Raw genomic sequence first — 17,979 nt, forward strand, 5'->3', positions numbered from 1 at the left:
GCAACTATATTTTATAATAATATACATACATGCATACTACTATATATCACATATATCATAATATGACATTCAACAATAAATAAGGATGATCGATCGCCAACACTATTAGATCCATGTGAGCCATACATGGATCCATGTCCAAAACCTAGGTGAATGCAGGGATGCAAATGCACCTATTACAAGAGCTTTCAATATTTTACATGTCTTCATCTCGTTCATTGGGCCCACCATCTTCCAGTCTTGATCTCCCAATATTTCTAATAATTACATTTAAATAGCCATGACACATAATGGATACATCTCATGAGGTGGAAACGGGCCATAAACCAGGCCCACTTTAATAATATCAAATATTAAAAAAAAAACGAATAAAACAGTAAAATATCCTAACATACACCTAAGACATTGGTCAAGACTCTCGTTCATCCTTCATGCATTTAATATCAAATATTAACATCAATTTAATTAAACAATTTAATTAATTAATTAATCATATATCTAATAATTTTATCACTAACCACCACAATTATTAAAGAATTTAATAAATTAAATAAACTCCTTTATTTAATTTCCAATTAAATCAATAATAGTTGATTTCTTATAAAACTCATTTTTATCATAAATAATTAAAATCATATTCTAATTATTTATTTCACAAGTTAATTATTAATTTTCCAAAAATTAATTTTCAAAAAGAAAAATTGAACCAATATTAAAAAATATCAATTTTACCCAAAAATTTGAAAAATCAGAAAATTGCACCCTGGGCCCAAATAATTCAAACCCACCATTCAGCACGCATCCCGAGACGATCCCGGGCAGCCGCCCTCGGTGCCCGCCCGCTGCCCGAGCATGCCCGATGCTCGAACGTTTTGGGCAGTGGTAGGCCTGCGCGCACAGCGTGCGGACGCTCCGCCGCTCCGTGCGCGCACAGTGCGCGTTTGTGCGCGCAGGGCGCTGCGCGGTCCGAAATTTTTTTTTTTTGGAAAAAATAATTTTTATGGTGCATAAATTTTCTGAAAAATTTTCTTATGTGGTTAAAAACAAATTATTCAATATATTAAAATTATACGAGCGCCCAAAGCAAAACATATTTTGATTGTCAAAATAAATAAAAATTTTAAAACTTCCGCTGCGTTTGGGCGTATAGAAAACCAAGATCCAACAGTTGTATCAGAGCCAAGGTTTTTCTAACTTTAATCATTTAATATGTTGGACTTGTACTCTTAAAAACCCATTAAACATACCTCCCATCATATTTAATTTAATATTTAATAAACTCAACTTTTGAGTTTAATAAATTAAATTAATTATAAATTCAACATTTTAATTTAAACTGTGAATTCAACTCCTTGAATTTTATCACCTCCAAAATTTCATATTTAATAAACTCAACTTTTGAGTTTAATAAATTAAATTCTCAAATGTTATAAATTCAACTCCTTGAATTTATTCTCTCAAAATTTAATTATTATAAATTCAAATCTTTGAATTTACTATATAATATAAATTCAACTCCTTGAATTTATTCTCTCAAAATTTAATTATCATAAATTCAACTCATTTAATATAAATTCAACTTCTTGAATTTATTTTCTCAACGGGAACAGACGATCAAGTGCTTGTGTGACCCTCAATGGTTCAGGGATACAGCTAGTCGTGGGTTCACAACTCTTTGTGATTCAAGACATAATCCTTTATTCGGGCTTACCCTAGTTAACCCCATTCTTTTCATCAACACCTTGATCAAGAATGTCAGAACTCATTTCTGATTGCACCCATCGGATCATGGTAAGAGCGTCTAGTAGCATCGCCCCATGATCCCCTAGGTATCACTGATAGTTCCTGAAAGAACCAGTCGATTATGATTAACGTACAGTACGGTCCCTTCATCTCATATATCCCGATCGAATCTGCAACCATTGGTCCATCGAGTGTTGCATATTAATTCGATAACTATGTGATAACTATAATAGTGGCATCGCATGTACTATTTGAGAACTCTTTCTCTAACGTACATCTCATACTCTAGCCAGATATTCCATGCACTATTATTTCATCAGATCACACGGGATATCCACACCCGTAGGTGAGCTGTGAATCCCCGACTACAATTCACTGGCACCTATATGTGTCGCAACTGTACCCAATCTCGCCACCTGATGACTCTCCTGGAGCCGGTAAACGAGTCAAAGGACAGCCCTATCATATAGAGCCTCAGTGTTGTATCGGGTCGTAAGGACTAATGGTGTACAATCATAACCACGAACTTATCCTCTCGATGAATGATAACCACTTGGAAAGTCCGAGGGAGGGTTGTTCGGTATAATCATCATATCAATGTTTTCAAAACCGGACCGGACCGGCCGGTTGGACCGGTTCAACCGTGAACCGGCCTCCAGACCGGTCCGGACATAAATAAAAACCCGGAAAACAGGTTTAACCGGAAAAAACCGGTTAAAACCCGGTTCAACCGGAAAAACCGGAAACCGGCCGAACCGGCCGGTCTTCAGGAACCGGCCGGGTCTGTGAAATTATTAAAAAATTGCCCAGAGATCGGCGACGGTTATTTCAAAAACCGTCGCTATTAAAGAATAACCGTCGCCATTTAGCGACGGTTTGTTTAAAACCGTCGCTAAATAGCGACGGTTTTTGATGTTTGCTACTTTTTTTATAATTAATCTTGATGTTTACTTGGGCACTTAAATTTGGTCATCCCTATTTGGTTACATGTTATGTGTAATTTGGATTTTTGAATTTGAAAAATGATTTTTATTTTGATATTTGTTGTAATTTTCATCTTAAAAATTAAATAAAAACTATAAAAACATAAATAATCAATATTTTACTATTTTATTTATTATATAAAATAAATAAAATATTAATTTTATTGATCCGGGTCGAACCGGTTGAACCGGTTGAACCATTTTTTAAGGCTTGACCGGTTCGATTAACGGTCCGGTTATAAAAACACTGCATCATATGACTACCCATCTGCGTGTTTGGACATCTCCATGCCCTTACCAAGAAACGCAGTACACAACATCACATATGTTATTCTCGAGCTCAAGCGACCTTTATCCCTGTTTTAGGCAGCTGAATCGTCTAGGAACGAATTTAGAATATACAGTGTTTACAAATGAGTTTCAACATCGAATTACGATTCATTTGTATTAAAGCATAATCAAGGACTTTATCTATGCTGATTGCATGGGTATACAGATAAAGTATAACGAAACCATTAAAAGTTAAATTATATTAAAATAAATATTTTTTATTTGACTTGAGTCAATAAATTCCCTAACCAACCGTTGACTTGCAGGACATCTACTCTAACAATGTCAGCATTTTCTGACGTCATGTCAGCATTCCGATGAAAAAAAATCGAAAAAAATAATATGTTAGTGTACCAACGCTACAAGTTAGGAGACTTAAAATGTTAGTTTCTTTAAAATTTGTTTTTGACTTTTTGTGCTAGTAGTGCCGAACAATGTCGTAGTCAAATTTTTTTGTTTGAGGACCGAATTTATGTTAAAAATAATCTAATAAAAAAATTGACGAGTTAGGAAATATAAATCTTTTAATGTTAACATATTTATCCTTATTTTTTTGTGTCTGAACTTTGAATAATAATATCGCCGATAATTGTCCAAAAATTTAAAATAATTATACTAATCTCCTGAATTCTATCATTTTGTTGTCTATAAATTTATGTAATACATTTTAATACATTTTTAAAGAGCAGGTATCTTGTGCAATAGTCTATATTATTGAGACGGGTCGACGAAATTCATACCTATAAGAAAATTAATATCTTTGAGATAAAATGTAGCAGACATCGGCAGAACCAGCAGGTCAATAGGTAAAACCGCCAAACCAAGATCAGCATACCAAACCAGCAAGTCAAACTAAATTGAAAGTCAAATAAAATAAGTCGACACACAATATAAATAACTTAAATCACAATAATAAACAACAAATTGTTAAGATTTCAGTTGACCTATCTTTTAATTTTCTCTAATGATTGAATTTCAGTTCATAATTCATACTTTTGACATTTTTCCTAATCTATCAATATACTATGTCGAGCTATATTAATCTAATTAACAAAATGTAGTAACCAACTGTCAGTGTGTTATTTTGCAATTGCAATAGTATTAACGATCTATTGAATCCTCTAACTTTTGATCTATTGAACTATAATTATCAACATGTATTCAACCTCATATGTCTATGAAATTTGTAGATCAATGGATTATCTTACACTACTATATTATAAAATTTCATGCTAGTCTCAATTATAATACATAAAAACACTTCGAAGTTGATCATGCTCTAAAGATGTATGCTCAAAAATAAAATCCAATCTTTAAAAAATTAAAACATAATTGTTTGGGAGTAGTATCTACTTAATCCCGAAAAATAGAGAACAGAAAAATGAGAAAATGTTGTGTGAAATTCTTGTTTTTGGCTTGTTCCAGGTTGTTTTGTCACACTTCCTACAAATCTTCTCTGTGCATTCCTCTCCTCATCTACGACTCTCTTCGTCTCTAGGATGTCATTAATTTTATATGTAACAAAGAGCCCAATACTTTCTGAAAGTTCTGTTCCCACAGTGTAGTGTGATGAGGGTGATTGTTGTGTGTATCAGAAAGTAGGTGTTGTGCGTGGATGTTGTAACACTCACGACAACATGCAGCGGAAGTTTCAGTTTAAGAAGTTAACACACAACTTGAATTATAATAAAAATAAGAGAGACGAGATATAAATTATGCACAAGTATCAAATACTTGTGCGGTGTGCCTCAGGGCAAAATAATTCACTAGAAAAACTTGTAAGTTTACAAAAAACCAATACTAGTGAAAGAATCAAACAACACCCTTATAAAGGCGAGTAACAAATTGCATCCTACACCTCTAACAAACCGTACAACAAAACTATGTCGGATGCATCAACCGAGAAGTGAAAAATCTTCGAGACTCAACACACTAATCACAACCGTGATTAGGTGTTGTCTTCAGATGTTGGCAGCACTTCACAGCAACAAGTTATCAATCACGAGATGGCTACAGTCTCGAAAAACTCTTCGAACTCCTTCGTATCTCATACTCTCCTTTTTCACCCTTGTATCCTATTAAAGCACACACAGAGTTTTATTAGAAAAAAACTCCTTAAAGAATAAAGATCTCATATCTTAAAGATATAAGATTCCATATATTAAAGATATTATGACTCTCATATCGAATACCAAATCTACACGAGATCACATCATAAATTAGAGATTATTCTCAAGTCTAGAAAGGCAAAACATTAGAGATATTAAAAAGGAAATTATATCAAGGAATTTAATTCCTTTCAATCTCCCCCTTTTTGCCTTTCTGGACAAAACACCCCAACATGGTTATACGGCTCAACTCCCCCTGAGTTAGCAAATCAGTGACTCAGCCAACTTAGTTGTCTCCCCCTGAATTCTGCTGTCAAGCCTTCCCCTAATGAAAAATATCACAGGTGTTGTATGTTAGATGTTGCAACATTTAGATCATAACACCGAAACAGTTCATTTCATTAATCAGGAGGAACAAAGATTAGAGAAAATAAAAGGACTTTAGGACAACTAAAGTAAGAAGGACTAGAACCATCAAGAGAGACAAAAAAAAAAAGAAACACTCAAAATCTCCTTTATCCAGCATTACTGCTGTCATCATCATCTCTTTTGGCTCCACTGGTTCCGGCTGTATCATCTACTCCTCCTTTTTGTCCAGAATGGATGGTAGCAGCAAGTAAAAGCTCATAATCTGCCACTTGATTTTCATAATGTTCAATGGTCTTCTAGGCATTAGCAATATGTTGTCGACCATAGGCAATTTGAGCGCGAATGTAAGAGAGAGATAATGTAACATAACCAGGAGGAGGCGTAGGGGGCAGGCTAGTCAAGTCAGGCAGAGACTCCGATGTTGCATCAGCAGTGTTGCCAACATCCAGAGCAACACTGGAAGTCACCCAAGGCAGATCAATCTGTCTGTTGCCTTTAAAATACACAGGAGAAATCTTCAGGGAATCTCTAACAAGGCAGAGATCTTCATCAATGTCCTTAATGAACCCTTGCGACTTCAAGATCCCATAGATCACTCCTAATGTCTTGAGGATCAAAGCCAGCCATCTGCGAAATAGAGAACAACAAAGTAGGGAAGTTCGAAGAAGACAAAAATTTACGAAGAACACAGATACTATTGCGCGAGAAAGAAAACAAATAGTTAGGGTAGGAGAGATTTTAGAATATGAGGGAAAATAGTAAGCCGTAAAGCTGTTCCTTATTTATCCCTAAATATTTAAGCACACCCCTCCAACGGTAATATTCTGATGAGCCGCAACTCCGGCATCTTTCCAAATCCGTTTTTACTCCAACGGTAACTTTCTGAGACAGTGTAATCATTCTTTCAAGAAGATCAGGCAGGATGAAACGCCACATCGAATTAACCCCACTAACCGTTAGATATCAAGGTATTTCAAAATTAAGTTGGTTAGGTTCTTTTCGAATTTCATGAATTAAAAGCTGGTAGCTCACTGGACATGATGAATTCACAAAGCAGTAGTATGAAGGACTTAAATTTATGCCTAAAATATGATCAAAAATGAAATATACATGCATGTGATCAAACTGTGATCAGTCTGTAGTTAGGTGTTGGCAACACCTCTTGGCAACACTCACAAGTTGGACTCAAACTTTCTTGAACATTTTTATTTCAGACATGGTAGCTCCCACTCTAGAGGAACGGTCTTCATGGGACTCCTCTAGGTAGCTTTTTCCATCTGGATTTTGACTTAGAAGTGGTAGCTCCCACACTAGAAGAACGGTCTTCATTGGACTCCTCTAGGTAGCTTTTTCCATTTTCTTCTAAACAATGCTTTTGTTCCATTTTTTTTCAAATTCTTCTCCTCTTTTCTATTTGACACCTTATTGCTCAAGAATTTTCTAAGTCATTGTCTACATTGGATAAGATCATGTAGGACACGAACATCCTCAGCAGCTTTACGACTTAGATTGAGCACACTCAATACTTTAGAGAATTTTGATAGAAAGTTTGATTCACAACTGAGAGCGCACCATTCAGTATCCTTCACTTGTACAGGCTTCACACAAAACAAGATGTATGCAATATGTCTAGCATCCTAAAAATAAAATGCACATGCATGCTGAGTGTTGTCCACAGGTGTTGTAACACCGAGGACAACATCCGTGAGTGATCACTGTGTACACAAGCTGAGAGACTTCCTAAGATTGGAAAATCTCTCAAAATCCAATGGTTTTGTAAAGATATCAGCCAGTTGGTTCTCAGTTCCAACAAATTCCATTCGAATCATATCATTTTCAACCAAATCTCGAATAAAATGATGTCTAATGTCAATGTGTTTCGTTCGAGAGTGTTGCACTGGATTTTTTGAAATATCAATTGCACTTGAATTGTCGCATTATATAATTAAACTGTCACTGTTGAATCCGTAATCTTTAATCATTTGATTCATCCACAGAAGTTGTGAGCAGCAACTAGCAGCTGCAACATACTCAGATTCAGCAGTGGACAAAGACACACAATTTAGCTTTCTACTATACCATGACACCAAATTGTTACCAAGATAAAAACACCCACCCGTGGTACTTTTCCTAACATCTAAGTTTCCAGCCCAGTCAGCATCACTAAAGCCCACTAAGTTGGTGTCTGTTTCTTTGGTGTGCCACAAACCTAAGTCAACTGTTCCAGATATATATCGCAAAATTCTTTTGACAGCCTTTAAATGAGTGACTTTAGGATCAGCCTGGTACCTAGCACACAAATATACACTAAACATGATGTCGGGACGACTTGCACTTAGTAAAGAAGACTGCCTATGATGCTGCGATACTGGGTGTTGTCAACACCTGCCGCAACATCGTCTTTGGACAATTTTTCAGTCGACCCCATTGGTGTTTTCATGTGCTTAGTGTTCTCGGTAGAGAATTTCTTCACCAAATTCTTGGCATACTTGGATTGACATAGAAAGATACCATAATGCATTTGTTTAATTTGCAATCCAAGAAAGAAACTTAATTCTCCTACCATGCTCATTTCAAATGTGGTAGACATGCATTTAACAAATTCATCAACATGCTTTTGAGAAGAAGCACTAAAAATGATGTCATCCACATAAATTTGACACACAAGAATATCATGCTTCGATTTTTGAATAAAAAGGGTTTTATCAACCTCACCTCGTTTGAAGCCTAAGTCAAGCAGATATTCAGTAAGCCTACCATACCATGCTCTTGGAGCTTGTTTAAGTCCATAAAGTGCCTTCTTCAACTTGTAGACATGGTTCGGGTGGTGTGGATCTTCAAATCCTTTCGGTTGGCTTACATAAGCTTCTTCTTTCAAGATGCCATTCAAAAAGGCACTTTCACATCCATTGGATATAATTTTATGTCCATGTAGCATGCAATAGCAAGTAAAAGTCTGACCGATTCAATCCGGGCAACAGGGGCAAATGTCTCGTCAAAATCAATTCCTTCAATTTGAGTATACCCTTGAGCAACTAGCCTAGCTTTGTTTCTCACAACAATTCCAGATTCATCAGTTTTGTTTTTAAAAATTCATTTGGTTCCAATAACATTCACATTATCAGGTCTGGGAACCAAATCCCACACATCATTCCTAACAAATTGTTCAAGTTTCTCATGCATTGTATCAACCCAAAATTCATCTTTTAAGGCTTCATTTATATTTTTGGGTTCAATGAGCGAAACAAAACAAGAGTGACTTACTTGAGAGTATACGGAAGTCATGCATACTAGTCTCATCATTTTCCGATAGTCTACCTTCTCCTTTCTTCTCGTTTGCATTCCTCCAAATGTTTCTCCAATGATCTGAGATGATGGATGATTTTTCTGAATCTTGCTGGGAATATCAATCTCTTCATTGGTTACACCGTCATCATTCTCAGTATACTTTCCTAGTTCATCATTTGATTCTGCCAGTGCAGGTGTTGTCTCCGGTGTTACAACACCGTGTGCAACATCTGTGTTAGGCAGTGTCTCACTTTCGTTCAGCAGCCCATCAATATCATCCTCGATTGTTTTTCCCATTAGATCTGCAAGATCATCAAAAACAACGTTAATAGACTCCATAGTCGTTCTTGTTCTCAGATTATACACGCGATAAGCAGACTATTAGATGAATAACCAACGAATAAACATTTGTCACTTTTAGTGTCAAACTTTGCAAGATGGTCTCGGTCATTCAAAACATAACATACACACCCAAAAACATGAATATACTGAAGGTTCGGCCTCTTTCACATGAAAATTCTTTACCATGGTCGGTCCTTATCTTACCAACCCTCAGATTATGTAGATTAGTAATCTTAGTATGTAATTTCTTGAAAACATCAAATGTATCGGATTTTTCTCTAAGAAATCTTACCCAAGTAAAGCAAGAGAAATCATCCACACAAACACATGAATACTTCTTACCTCCAAGGCTTTCCACTTCCATTGGACCCATAAGATCCATGTGCAAGAGTTCAAGACACCGTGTTGTCCCAAAGTGTTGCAACACTTGATGGGGAACACGTGTTTGCTTACCTTTTTGACATGCGCCACAAACATACGGAATTCCAGAGGATAAATTAGGCATACCTCTCACAGCATCGTACTTACCAAGATTCTTTAATGTCTTGAAGTTTGCATGTCCCAATTTTTGATGCCACAAGTTTAATTCACTAACCTTTGAATGATTGCATACTAAGTCTTCTCCAAGTTGATAGCAATTATCAGCAGACCTTGTACCTGTCAAAATACGAGTATTAGCATTATCAAACACTTCACAATTGTCTTTATCAAACTTAACATGCAAACCGTCATCACAAAGTTGACTTGTGCTTATTAAGTTTGAGTTAAGCCCTTCGACATAAAGCACATTGTGTAGATTTGGCAGTCCATCAACATTCAAGGTTCCTTTGCCAGCAATTCTTCCTTTAGCACCACCACCATACGTCACATGACCACTCCTCAGTTCAACATAGTCAATCAAATGGTCTTTAGAACCTGTCATGTGGCGTGAACAGCCACTGTCAAAGTACCATATTCCTACAATGTTAGTCTTTAATGAAGTATAAATAACGGAACATTGAACCTTAGCCTTTGGTACCCAAACCCTTTTTACCGTTGGTTTTCTGTTGACAGTGTTGCGCCGGGTGTTATACAACACCTGTGGCAACACCTGTTCTGATTCCCATCTCTTGTAATCATCTCTCAGTTTAAAGCAGTAGGGTTTGATATGACCAGGTCTAAAACAATAATGGCAGATAAAGTGGCGTTTTCTGGATTTGGACTTCTTGGTAAATATTTGCCTTTTAGATGGAGCACCTTTTTCAGTTTGTGTAGCATTCGAGGTTTCAACACTTCCTTTGACAAAAAAAGTTGGTTTTCTCTCAGTATTGGAAGATTCTCCAATTTCGAACAGACTATTCGGATAACCAAGTCCAGCTTTGTCATTCTGTCCAATCATCAAAAGTGAATCAAGTTTGGATGAACTTGAATTCATCTTGGCAAGAATCTGAGTTGCTTCTCCAAGTTCCTCTTTGACTTTGCATAATTCCAGATCTTTCTTGCTTAAGATCACTTCAAGTCGTGATATTTGTGACTTTAGCTCAGCATTCTCTTTGGAGAGAATTGCATTTCCTTTAGTTCTTTTGATCCAGTCTTCATATAGTTCTTCGTACATCGTCTGCACACTTTCTAGAGTGACTTCATCATCATCTACCTCTTGAGTTTCAGACTGACATGCCTCCGCAAGGGTTGTAGATTTAAGACATACTGAATTCGAAGAGGTGTTGCGGCCAGGTATTGCAACACCTGTGGCAACACCCAAAGGATTGATTTGCATTGAGCGTTTCTCCTTGATCACAGAAGATAACGATGTGTGATTTTCAGATTCACTTGATCCTTGATCAGCATCAGACTCTTCATCACTCAGGGTGACAGTCATGCCTTTGTTTTTCCTAAGTCGATTGGCACACTCATTGGCATAGTGTCCATATCCCGAACACTCTCTACATTGCACTGAATCCAGGTTTCTGATATTTGATTGGATTTGCATTTCGGTTTTTGGTCGAAACTGTTCTTTCATAGGAGTAAACTTTTGAGCTTTTGCAGAAGTGGTGATGTTGGGTAGCACAGATTGCTGCCCATTTTTTTCTTCTCTTTCATGGTCTTCAAATAATCACCGAATTTCTTAGTAAACAGAGAGATCGATTCTTCACCTAAATCAGACTTTTCCACCTCTTTTGATATTTGAAGGATTTCATCATAAGATTGGTTGAGGCTTCAAGGGCTATAGTTTTCCCTTTATCCTTCCTTTGTAAACCGAGGGTCATCTCAAAGGTTCTGAGAGAACTCATTAATTCATCCACATTGATTTTTGAAGTGTCTTTAGATTCTTCAATTGCACACACTTTGACATTAAATCTCTCAGGGAGAGATCTTAAGACTTTGTTCACCAATCTTTCATTGGGCATGGGGTCTCCAAGACTGTGAGCTTCATTAGAAAGTGTCTCAACCGGCTATCGTACTCAAGAATAGACTCCTTGTCCTCAATCCTCAAGCTTTCAAATTTTGATGTCACCATCCTTAGCCTGGTTTTACGCACGCTCTCAGATCCTTCACAATGTTTCTGAAGTATATCCCACGCTTCTTTAGCACAGACACAATTGGTGATTAGGTTAAACATCCTTGTGTCAACTGATGAAAATATAGCATTGAGAGCCTTGGAATTAAAATTTGAAGTTTGCACTTCATCAATTGTCCATGTACTTTCGGGTTTGAGCCGAGAGTCTCCATCAGCATCCTCGATCTTTGGTGGGCTCCAACCATCAAGTACACGCAGCCAAGCTCTTTCTTCAATAGATTTTATAAAGACCCTTATCTTTACTTTCCACAAAGCATAGTTTGAACCATCCAACACGGGAGGTCTAAAAACAGTGTTTGTTGATGCTTCCATTTTTTTCTGTGAAAACAAAACAAAACAGGATCTCACTTAGTAGCGTCAAGTGGAGGCTCTGATACCAATTGAAAGTTCTGTTCCCACAGTGTGAGTGTGATGAGGGTGATTGTTGTGTGTATCAGAAAGTAGGTGTTGTGCGTGGATGTTGTAACACTCACGACAACATGCAGCGGAAGTTTCAGTTTAAGAAGTTAACACACAACTTGAATTATAATAAAAATAAGAGAGACGAGATATAAATTATGCACAAGTATCAAATACTTGTGCTGTGCCTCAGGGCAAAATAATTCACTAGAAAAACTTGTAAGTTTACAAAAAACCAATACTAGTGAAAGAATCAAACAACTCCCTTATAAAGGCGAGTAACAAATTGCATCCTACACCTCTAACAAACCGTATAACAAAACTATGTCGGATGCATCAACCGAGAAGTGAAAAATCTTCGAGACTCAACACACTAATCACAACCGTGATTAGGTGTTGTCTTCAGATGTTGGCAGCACTTCACAGCAACAATTTATCAATCACGAGATGGCTACAGTCTCGAAAAACTCTTCGAACTCCTTTGTATCTCACACTCTCCTTTTTCATACTTGTATCCTATTAAAGAACACACAGAGTTTTATTAGAAAAAAACTCCTTAAAGAATAAAGATCTCATATCTTAATGATATAAGATTCCATATATTAAAGATATTATGACTCTCATATCGAATACCAAATCTACACGAGATCACATCATAAATTAGAGATTATTCTCAAGTCTAGAAAGGCAAAACATTAGAGATATTAAAAAAGAAATTATATCAAGGAATTTAATTCCTTTCACTTTCTTCTTTCTTTTCCCAGAAAATCTGTGCATATTTATATTCATAATCACGTCGCGCTGGGGGCAGCTACTTTTGCGAGTCCTAGTGCGACGAGCTATGTTTTTTTTCTTTCCTTCAGTCTCGTCTTGAGGCGGTTACTTTTGGGTGCCCTAGCGCGACATTCTCTGTTTATTTCTTTTTTTTCTCCAGCTCGCGTTGGGACAGTCATTTTTGCAGGCCCCTTGAGTGCCTAGTTCTATTTTCAGCCTAATGTTTCCTTTGCGTCCCTAGCACGACTCATGTTGCCCAGATTTTCACTCCATTATATATATATAAATCTTGATTAAGAGCTTTCATCTTGTGCGAAGTTACAATTGAGAGAATTTCACTATAATGGATTAAACTCTCACAGAAAAATTACCTACAGAAAATAGATAGGTGCTTGATAAAATAGTTGAGTGGTAATATTTGCACAAAGAAATTAAAGAATATGTAATTGGTTGTAACACTTTTGTCCCAAACTAGAACCGAGAGTGTGCTAGGAGTTCTAATCGAGAGTGTGACATCGGTTGGATCATGCTGGTACAAATGAATTGTAAGGCTTCTAGTGGAATCCTTTATTTCGGGCAATGGATGGAGGGGTGAGACATAATTATTTGACATTCGAACTTTCATAAATAAATTTGTGCATCTATACTTTATTATATTTACTTATTGTTGTTTTGGTAGGCATTGTTGAAGCATTTTTGCGTTCTATAATTACCAAAATATGGAATACAAAATGTTTAATAAAATACCTCAAATTATACATTTAATTTGCATGTTTTTTAAATGTTTTACAAAATATTTACTCCGTTTTAGAATGATTATTTTAAGTATCTTCCGCTTTGTTTGAAAATCAATATCGATTTAATTTCTGGTATTCGATATTTCAATAACTGAGCTATTGAAGTTCAATGATTGTACCTCACCGATCCTAACAAATACATTTCATGGTCTGGTCTGGTCCAATCAGGTTGGATCAGATATTCGTCTCACAAATTTGATCTATAAGAAGGTCTCACAAGAGTTTTTGCATTTTTGAAAAAAAAAAATTGCGTGAAATTTGATTGAGTGAATAAATAAATTTTTCCCTCAAATAAATTGAACATTTATTTTATTCATATTATTTTCATAACAAAGAGTATAATTTTTTTTTAATTTAATTATGTATTAATACCACGAGTGAGTCTCATGTAAGACCGTCTCACGGGTCATAATCCGTGAGACGAGTCAACCCTACCCATATTCACAATAAAAAGTAATACTCTTAACATAAAAAGTAATACTTTTTCATGGGTGACCCAAATAAGAGATCCGTCTCACAAATACGACCCGTGAGACCGTCTCACACAAGTTTTTGCCTAATACCACTCGATATTACCAGTTTCAAATGATATTTACACTTTATGTTTGTTAATTAAAAGTACTACATTTGACCTTCTAGTTTTTTATTTGACAAGATTACCCTCATCTATTTATTTCTTTTTAATTTTCTTGATCCATGCATTTCATTACTTTTTTAAAAAAATGTAATATATTTGTATGATAAAAAAAAAAAAATCATCTTTGAAAAGTTAGTCATGACTTTTTTTTATCTATTTAACTATAATATAAAATAAATAAACTATACAATATTATGATTAATTGAAAGAATTAAGTTTTCTATCTTATGGAAAAGTAAGGAAATGTGTGATAAATTATAAAAATAAGAATGAAACATCTTTGATTTGAAACAAAATAAAAAATAATTCATATATTAAGATGAAATAAAAGTAATAGTACTCAATTTAGTTTTACAATAGTTTTAATTTTTAGTTGTGTTTTATTTTATATTTATGGATATTAACACTATTAATGATAATCATTGAATAATTTTTGGAAATATGTTGTTTTGGCAATCTAATTTTGGAATTGAGAGCCATTAACAAAATTACTTAGAAACAAACACCTAAAGGTTAAGATTATCAACTTATACAACAAGAGAAAGACTTGTGTGAGACGGTCTCACGGGTCGTATCTGTGAGACGGATCTCTTATTTGGGTCACCCATGCAAAAATATTACTTTTAACTTTTTATTGTGAACATGGGTATGGTTGACCCGTATCACAGATTATGATCCGTGAGACGGTCTCACATGAGACACACTCTATATAATTAGTGCATGTATAAATTCATTTTCTGTGTAGCCATGTTCTGCAGATAAGCTTACAAAATGTCATGCGCAGAAAAACATTGAATGAGTTTGACCATAAATACAGATAGCGATAAAGGAAGTGATAAGGCCTATTGGGTAGTAAAAAAGATTTAGAATTACAAGATGCATTGGTATAAGCAATTCAGATTATGGATTCTGATTTTTTTGTTACATTTTTTCTTTTGGGAATAGATGGTCTTCATTAAAAGAAATATAATCCCGATTTTGAATTATCATTTAATAAACAGTTTAACATTTTTTTCATGATAACTGTTTCAATCAAAATTTATTCCTTTAAATTTAAGTGATCAAGAAAAGAATATATCGGCTTGACTCATCATGTAATTAAAACTAGTACTCATGTGCACGCATTGCGTGTAAAATACCAATCAAACTAAATAAAATGCATTACCAAAATAATTTAATTTCTATATTTGAAGGGGCTGGAAAAATGAAAGAAAAGTTTAAATTTAAATAAACCAAAGAATAGAAATTATAGAAGTTGAGTTGTCTAGGAAACGATAAAACACACTGTTTGTTATATATACATATACATACATAGTATAATATCTAAGCTAATGCCAAAGGCAAGATAATGAGTTCCCAAATCCTTAGAAAGCCCCACAATTATTCCATAATTGGTGGAGCCGTTGGTGGTTTTTTGCCTATAAAAAGGCAACCCCCCCATCAATTCTCCATACCCCAAATCAAGAGGATGTGTTCCTTTTTCTAATGGAACAGTGCTTTTTTGTTCCTGCCTGAGGGTTTCCCACTTAAGGGTTCCTCCTCCGAAGCAACATCTTCTTCCTCTTCTCCTGTCTCTATATATATATAATTAAGGTGGTGTTCCTTTTTTCTAATGGAACAGTACTGCTTTCTTGTTCCTGCTTGAGGGTTTCCCACTTTAGGGTTCCTCCTCCGAAGCAACATCTTCTTCTGTGTCTCTATATATATATATAACATGTTTAAAACAAACAAACATATGGATCTGCTTGTTTCTATGCCGAGTTCTTGAAATTCGAGGGCAAAATGGGTAAAAGGAGGTGACAGAAGAGAGTGAGCACAAATGGTGTTTTCTTGCATGAAAGATATGTACATGCTTGAAACTATGTGTGCTCACCCTCTGTCTGTCACCCCATCCACTCTCTCTCCCTCTCTTTCTATATGTATATATATTTTGTAATCATTTATACACACTAAAACGTGTACTTGAGAGAAAAGATGTATGTGTTTCTCAAAAGGGTTTGCGTTGTGTTTTTGTTTCTGACTTAGATTTTAAGATGTTGGGCTTGAAGGGTACGTTTCTTGCAGGAATTATTGTAATTTTGGCAGTTCAAATTCTTGGGGGCTTCTCATTTTTGGGAAGACACTCGAAATTAGGTCTAGGGTTCTGGACTCGGAGGAATCTTGGTTGTGTTATGTGAAGAATCTTCAGATCTGGACTTGTGGTGCCCCAAATTAAATTTTCTTCATTTTTTCTTCTTATCTCTCTTTTTTTTCGCTTTTCGTAGGGATTGAATTTTCTTGTTCCCAATTATTTATCATACGACGATAATTGCTGCTAGTTAGGGATTCAAACATCACATATATGACTTATTTTTTTAAAATGTACAAAAACACTAACTAATTTTTGTTTGTGTGCAGTTTAATTTTCAGGGCTCTACCCATAATTCTTTTGTTGATCTCACAGTATTTGCGAGGACAGCTCCATAGGAAGAACCAAAGTTTGATTGATCAATTGTTTTAAATTTGAAGGCAATTGGGATATATATATATACATACATACATATATCTATATATGTATATATTTTTATGATAGGGATGGAGAGTTAGAGACAATATTGGATTCTCTTTGTATAAGGTTTTTATTTTTTTGGGTTTTCTTGATCTCATTCTACATTGTATACAAATGAAATGTTTTGTTTCGCAAAAAGAAATTCTTTATGAATACATAGTTTTTTCTTGAATCATGTGTTAATATTACTAAGTTCTGAATATAAAGCTTCTAAGTATATGGAGTATGGTTTTGATCACAATATTTATGCACATGTAATGATGAAAGCCACATCAAAACATATTGTTTATGAGTTCCTTGCTGTCTTTTTTAAAGATCCAAACACTCAACATGTTTAAAGCTTCAAAGGTCTGTAGTCTGTTAAGGTAACCTTAATCTTTGGTACTTTGACATTAAACAAACATCTGCCAATCTAGTGCAGTGCATAACTAAGTTTAACATAAAATAGTTGCTCCCTTATTTTAAATTCATGCTCTAGGAGATCATTTTGTGCTGAAAAACAAGAAAGACCTCCTAATACATCAATGAGAACCTCATCATTTTGTACTAAAAAGCAAGAAAGACATGAGATTCTAAACAAACTGAATGGTAGTTTATCTAGTGATGTTGAGAGATTCGGTTTTCGGGTTATCTATGATTCATCTGTTTGTTTAGGATAAAACTCCACTGTCTAAAAAATAATGCAAATAGGAACATTGACTGTTTAGAAAAGATGAAATTAGGCAGGTATGGTACTATTGCTTCTGTACGTTTGCCATTGTTTCCTTTGGGGTGCATTTGTGTGAAGTATTTGGTTGTAGCCAATATTGGAAACTAGAGCTATAGAATTTTGGACAAATCATATGGTTTAGTAGTGGTTATTCCTTCAAATGTATGCCTTTCTTGTGCTTTTTTTTTTGGAATGAAGAATTCGTTTGAGTTCATAAAGAGGGAAGTGGCAATGAAACCCTAACTGCTTATATATTAAACTATAAATTAAAGAATTTGATAAGTATAAATTATTATTTAATTAAGTGTGGTGGAGTGTAAATGCTCTTTGTTTTCGAACAGAACAGCATTGAGACGAGCCCGTGACTGCTATGAGTTTTTATTTATTTATTAATT

At 35.1% G+C, this 17,979-nt stretch overlaps 1 protein-coding gene across 1 annotated transcript; it reads right to left on the reverse strand.

Moving 5' to 3' along the window:
• Positions 1–8,626: 8,626 nt before the first annotated feature.
• LOC140806620 (uncharacterized) lies at positions 8,627–11,162 on the reverse strand. Its single transcript, XM_073163179.1, has 3 exons — positions 9,914–11,162; positions 9,617–9,820; positions 8,627–9,123 (listed from the first exon to the last, which is right to left on the reverse strand). Exons 1-3 carry the CDS (start codon positions 11,160–11,162, stop codon positions 8,627–8,629), a joined length of 1,950 nt encoding a protein of 649 aa, XP_073019280.1.
• Positions 11,163–17,979: the final 6,817 nt, after the last annotated feature.

Source organism: Primulina eburnea, chromosome 12 (genome assembly GCF_022965805.1).
Source record: "Primulina eburnea isolate SZY01 chromosome 12, ASM2296580v1, whole genome shotgun sequence".
Lineage (NCBI taxonomy): Eukaryota > Viridiplantae > Streptophyta > Magnoliopsida > Lamiales > Gesneriaceae > Primulina > Primulina eburnea.